General features: G+C 41.3%; 1 protein-coding gene across 1 annotated transcript in view; it reads right to left on the bottom strand.

The window, feature by feature from the left end:
- The window catches only part of wdhd1 (WD repeat and HMG-box DNA binding protein 1), a 21,180-nt gene that overhangs the window by 13,635 nt on the left and 602 nt on the right, over positions 1-6,943 (bottom strand). The window contains 9 exon segments of the mRNA XM_032512548.1: positions 223-433; positions 825-966; positions 1,115-1,221; positions 1,409-1,501; positions 1,673-1,768; positions 1,890-1,940; positions 2,699-2,810; positions 5,874-6,025; positions 6,149-6,260. Of these exon segments, the coding sequence (XP_032368439.1) occupies positions 223-433; positions 825-966; positions 1,115-1,221; positions 1,409-1,501; positions 1,673-1,768; positions 1,890-1,940; positions 2,699-2,810; positions 5,874-6,025; positions 6,149-6,260 (1,076 nt within the window).

Raw genomic sequence — 6,943 nt, 5'->3', positions numbered from 1 at the left:
ATATATATAAAAATGGGTGTATTATCTGCATTCACTTTGAGAGTTGAGCTGCGATGATTAGTCTTTCGAACGTTATTCCTCCAGGGGACATCTTGGAGAATCTATAACACGGAGCACTGAAGCCGTCCCAGTAGTTTAAGTATTTTAATAATATTATAATTTCTTTGACTTTAATCCGTCACATCTGTATCCTCCCTCACTCTGGACCCTTCTGTCACTCACCCAGTGAGTTCTCATCATCCAGGATCGCCCCTCTGTTCCTCACCCGCCCTGTTGCAGGCATGAGGAAGTCGTCGTCATCGTCATCGTCCCCGGCGACAGGTTTCTTAATAGGCGAGTTGGTCTCACTCAGACCGTCATCCATGAGTCTATCATCATCATCATCATCATCAAACAGGTCGTCGTAGTCTTTGGCTGCTTTTTTTGCAGGTGCCTGCTGAAGGACCAGTGTCCAGTGAGTTATTTCGCATTAAAAAAGACACACCTATTTTTAGAAGTTGTGTGTTTACCGTTTTGTCATGAAGATATTAACACAACGTTTAAATCGTGTGTTATTCATAGGGCTGGGTCCCCAGCTCAATACTCTTTAGGCACCAACCAGATTGCCTCAGCATGCTTCTACCAAGCTCTTTTAATGCTTTTGACTGGCTGTCTAACGTTACACGTCGTAGCGACACGCAGGTAAAACTCTACGTTACGCACAGATACGGGGCTCACGAAGTAGGAACTGAAAAAAGTGGAATGTATTTTTGTAATATAAAATTTGAACCTAAAAAAAGAAGAAAAAAAAGTACGATACCTAGCCCTAGTTATCCGAGCAGTACCTTGGTGGTGCTGGTGCTGGATGTGGAGATGCTGAGTCCGTCCAGCAGGCCCAGGCAGCCCTCTGTGTCTGTGTAGACGATCTGGCTGCCGGACGGATGCCAGGCCAAACTGCACACCGTAAAGCCCTTCTCGTGCTTCTGCCTGCAGCAGAGGAGAGACAAGGTCCACTGTAGTGATCTCCGGTTCCTCTAAGGCTACATCCACACTACTACGTTTTCATTTTCAAATCAAGCGTTTTGACTTATTTGAAACCAGTTTTTGAACTTCTGCACACGTCCGTGTAGCGTACCTTTCCAAACACAGCTTGCTGTTCACGTCCCACACTGTCAGTGAACCCCCCACGCTGCCAGCTGCCAGGAACTGCCCACACGGAGACCAAGCCACCACGTTGATGAGCTGCACAGAAAACAGGGAGGAAAAAGAATAATCAAACTAAGAGAGAACATGATCCAATTTCAGAAAGAGAGCACAGACAGACTGCTTGTGTTAAACAACAGTCACACAGTGTCAATAGTGTGGAGTGGCCTTTAATAAAGACGACTTGACCCTGAACATGACATGTGTATGTTCACCTAGACCTCACCTGTGTCTGAAGATCATCGGACAGAGTGCTCACGTGGTCCCAGGACCCTCGCTCGTACAGGTGCACCTTCGTCTCTACAGGAACTGCTAAAAACTGAGCGCACACACAGAGAATTTTTCTTTAGGGTTAGATTTGCCTCTTCTGATGATTAGATCCATAATCAATGATTAGTCACTGATGTGGTTTGCACTGAGGAAGTGCTGGTGTGACGCAGATGTAACGTGTCCATCAGGTGGACACGGGGCTCAAAGAGTTGTCCCTGACCTTTGCCGTCCCAGGCTGCCAGGCCAGCCGACACAGAGACTTTGCATTGCTGACGTCGTTGGTCTTCTGCAGCACAGGCCAACTGATCAGCTGAGACTGAACGGACACAAAGTAGATCAGCATCTGACAGGCTGGACAGATGGAGCGCACATAAAAATTAAAAAAAGTTTGTGTTTAGAAAATTTATTTCAGCGTGAAAGGCTGAAACACGACATACCTGCTCCTCGATATTCCATACCACGACGGAGCCGTCACAGCTGGCAGACGCCTGACAGAGAGCAGATTAATTATTACAAATGTCAATTGCAACGAGGATAAACTGAACGACTGTGTCTGACACAGAGCGTTGATTTTTCTGCGTGTAAATTCTTTAAAGGGTGTTGAAATTCATCAATGCATCGCCATGCGGACCTAGACGATTCTGCATCGATGCAGCGACAGACCATAATCACTTATTGCCTTATGGTGTTACTTGATTTTCCGGCTGCTGCCTTTTTTGTTTGTCTGTGTTCAGACGTCGCTACATTCAGGAAATGTCTTCATTAAAAGGGCAGATACAATAAAAAGGGGATTTCATATTATACATAGATCTGACTGCTTGAATTTTTCAATGGAAAACCGTGTGTAACAATATCTAATATTGAGGAGGTGACGCACTGTGACATTGAATAGTTGACAGGATAATCGCTATTGAATCGTGAGACCAGTGGAGATTAACACCCCCTTTCCAATGAGTGCATACTGTAGATGGATACACACACACACACACACACAAACACAAAAAAATAATAAATAAAAATAAAAATGTAGTACCATAAAAAGAATGTAATGATTTTTGCACTTCACCCAACTTTGGAACCACGGATTTGAAACCTAAAATACTGCCCAGCTTATAATTCAATATAAACTTTTAACTTTATTTGGAGTTTCCGGGGATGTCCATTTCAGAAACTGTTTTCTAAATCATCAGCACACCAACCTCAGCGTTGCATTTCTAACACTCCGGAGAAAAAAAAGTTGACCCACCAGGAAGTCATCTTTAGGGTCAAAGGTCACACTGAGGACGGGCGCTTCATGGCCCCGGAGTGTTTTCTGCTGGCTGCTGTCCGCCACCTCCACCACCTTAACCATGAAGTCACTGGAGGAAAACAGAAATAAATATGTGCAAACTGGCATGTGCAGTCAATCTGTGCTCACACGACGCCAGCGACAAAATGGAGGGAAGAGGCACATCAGCTGTGACCCAGCACGAGTGCAAATTGTCAATTCAATGAAGGCGAGAAAGGAAAATAACCCTGATTTCCTCCAACACCCAACAACAAGCAGATGCCGAAGTCGACCTAACAGCCTCAGATGCCTGAATTTCTACAATCAATACCACCAGAGAAATTACCAGCGTGAAAATAACCGCATCAATAAGGCGCCATGCTCTGGGCTTTTATTGCTGTGATAAACCTGTCTAGGGCAAATCAATTCTGATAGCAAACAGACGTTTATCTCTAATCCAGAATAATCAGACGGCAATCCAACATGCTGCTGCGTCTGGGAGGTGGAAACATCATCCAGGTACTCTTCCTTGTGCAGCTCCTTCTGAACAGGAACAACAATACGGAATCTAATGAGATCTTAGTCCGGTTTAGTCATAGTATACTGAACACAGACACATTACGCACGACAGCTTCACCGGCCGCCACAGGAGACGCCGGAGCGGGGGGGTTGCGCATCGCTTAGCAGATGAGAAGTGACATCTGCTCGTCTTTCAGCTCTGGTGAGAGATCTCTTGAGATGAGCCGATGAGTCTGCCCACTCGGATGAACGTGCTCATAACTGAATTATCACAAATCAAAATGGGATTTTTTTTAAATTTTTTTTTTAGGATTATGGCTCATAAAAAGGTTCTCAACAATGTCCAGGATTAGACATCAGTCAGTTATCAACGAGTCTGTGTTCTGAATCCACCAGGCGGTGTCATAGTAGGTGTCTTTGAAGATTTTTGAGCAGCTCGTTGTCTGCACCCTGCAGCTTTAGCAGAAGTTTATAGTTAATAGTTAGTTTGACAGACAGCAGACGTGTTTTTTTCTTTTTTAGATTTCCAAATAGAAATGTCCCATGTAGAAATGGTTTCAAGAGTAGTGCTGCATGATATAAGGAAAATAACTTATTGCCATTATTTTGACTGATATTGTAATTCCATTCATATTTCTTAAAACTCTGTAAGATATTACTAGAACAAAGTAGAAACTCTTTAATCAAACCAAAATTGATGAGGATTGCCTTTGCTGAAACGGCACACCAGCCTGATCCTGCAGCACAGATGATGTTTCTCTATTTATTTCAGATTTAAATCCACAAATTTGTTTTTTTAACTTCAAAAAAAAAGTATAGGCAAGACTCCGCTTATATCTTAAAATACCTTTAAAAAAAAGAAGAAAAAAAATGCTCCCCACTCTAAGCCATCAATGTTACAGGACATTATTAGGACGTTGGTGGTCAAGCCCTCAAGTCTCTGATATTATTGCAATATTGCGATAAGATTCACAATATTGGAGGGAATTATCGTTTTTGTATCATTATCCTCATTTTCATTGGAAATTACTAACATTGAAAGAAATTAAAAGGACTATAGCGTGATTTTTGCAAGGATCTGTACCAAACAAAGAGGTTTCTTTAGTCTGTAGGATAGGATTTGTAGGCCGGGACGTCTCTGCACCACAACACTTCATTCAGAACGGTTTGACACATATTTTGCCATTAACAAATATTGTGCCTGCCCCCCCAGCGATTTGGACATTGCAGTAATCTATTTTGCGATTTTGATACACCTGCGATTAATTATGCAGCCCTAGTCAAGAGACTCAGTTAATGGAGATCTTCGGTAATCGATCTATTAATATTTATTTAGTTGGCATTTTGGGGAATATGCCATACTTTCCTTTTTTATTATTTAAAAGATTGTTTTTGGGGCTTTTCCGCCTTTGATTTTTGATAGGACACCAAGGTGAGAGAGAGGGGGAAGGAAATCTTCACAGGTCGGATTCAAACCCTAGACCTCTGCGTCGAGGTATAAACCTTGAGGTACAACCTGGCTACTTACTTTCCTATCGAATCCAATTTAAGGCTCTGGATGTCCAGGCTTAAAACTAAAGGAGACTGAGGTTAAGGTTGTTCCTAACTCTCTCACTTTGGACTTAAAATCTGTGGGCACCTTCAAAAGGTAGCCACCTGTTTAATATAATAATAATAATAATAATAATAAATCTTTAAGTCTTCCAAAGTCTTTATTATTGTCTGTTTGTTGTCAAATTGGATGTACGAATAGTTACTTGCTTCCTTGTTCAGAGTTGGATGAAGAAACCATTCTCATGTCAGACCCATAGACTGTAAATAACGAACAGAGCATGTGTGACATCAATTATTGGATCTGCTATGAGTCGTTGAATTTGCCATTACGGACAAGATGGTGGAGCTGCTTACACTCTACGTTACACATTTTCACCGGCAATCAACTCATAGCCACACCCTAATACACCCACCGCCTTATCGCTGATTTTAAAATCAATAATTCAAAGACCATAATCCAAAAACTTTCATCAACAACATCTTTCTGTGTTGCAGAAGACTTAAAACTAGCGATCGAGACCATAAACTCATTATGAAAATGTTTACTGAGGTAATAAATCAAGCGAGAAGTGGGTCACTTCACACTCACAGACTTCTACAGACACCGACCTCCTGCATGTGTCGCCCCCTGCAGGAATTCAGATAGAATGCAGGTTTGAGGCACTTTTGCATTTGCAGCACTTCGCCGAACCGGATGCGTTGTCCATTAATATTATACAGTCTATGGTCTGAACCATAAACATGACGCTACAGTCCGCAACTGGTTGTTTTAGCTTAGCATAAAGATTGGAAACAGCTAATCTGCCTCAGTTCAAAAGTTTTAAAAAACTACAACAACCTACCAGCACCATACAGAGACAGAAATAAAAGTAGAATGTGGTATACCTATTTTTTGGTTGGGAACTAGTTACTGCACAATTCCACATAAAACCACAACTTTCTGGTTTTGTACGGGACATGTGATGTGTAAATTAGAAAGCTTCAGATTTCCAAATAGGCACATTTTGCCTCCTCTGGACCGAACATTGCAATCACCTTTCACTTGCGTCTTGTCCCGTTTTCTAAAAGTAATCTTAAGTACCTGGACCCGGCCGCGACTCTGGAGCCGCTGCTATTGAAGATTACATGTGTGGCGTTGGTAGTGAACCGGGTCAGGATGCCATCTGGATCGCCGTCGGGAAACGTGTGGATCTGCACTGTGTTGTTGGAGGTAGCTGTGACCAGCTTGCCGTTCTGTGGAGAGACAAACTTATTTCAATCCTCCACCGACAGCTGATTCAGTAGAAAAGGTCTCAACAGAAATCAATCATACGTTATCACAGATCCCAAAAAAACACCAGAAGATAAATAGCCAACCTTGAGAGCGAGAGAGAAGGCCTTTTCCCCGACAGTGATGAACTTTGGATCGTCATCATCCAGACCCTCCCATATCCGAACATCTCCATCATTCCCGCACGTTACAATGAACCTGAGGACAAAGTCATCATGGTCATGTGTCCTTTTTTTTGTCTATTTACTATTGTGCAAACTGAGGATTAAGAGTAATTTCAATTCCACAACGACTTCTGTGTTTTATTTTATTTTATCTAAACCACAAACTGTATACAGAGGGTCAGATACTGAATTCAAAACTAAGCATACAATAACACTGTAAAAAAAAACAAAAAAAACAATGGGATGTAAGAATGTTTTGTTAACATGTTCCCGAGACTGCATTAAAATCTTTAAAAAAATCTATCAAAAAAAACTTAATGACTTGGAAAAATTAGATGAGTGTCTATGAAATGTACCAGGCAGGATCATGAGATGTAGCGTTCAATTAAATGAATTAACATTGCTTTAAAAAATAAACTATAACATCTTTAAGACTCAGAGTGGCCAGTGTTCCTTTTATATATTTTCATTTCTGAGAAAAACTGACTAGAGTTTGAACAGCTGACTTATAACAAGACAGCAAAGAGGTAAGTTAACGTTAATAAATAAATAAATTCAGTGTTATATTACATGTTACTTACAGTTAGTAAGTAACATGTTAGTTACATAGGGCTTTTCACAGATAAAAATCACAAAGTGCTTTACATAAAACATACAATATGATAGCTACACATTGAAACACAGTGCACAATTTAAATGATAAACTAATACATAAAA

Source organism: Etheostoma spectabile, chromosome 1, assembly GCF_008692095.1.
Source record: "Etheostoma spectabile isolate EspeVRDwgs_2016 chromosome 1, UIUC_Espe_1.0, whole genome shotgun sequence".
NCBI lineage: Eukaryota > Metazoa > Chordata > Actinopteri > Perciformes > Percidae > Etheostoma > Etheostoma spectabile.
The sequence above is the reverse complement of the archived record's forward strand: the minus strand, read 5'-3'. Positions and strand labels throughout refer to the sequence as shown.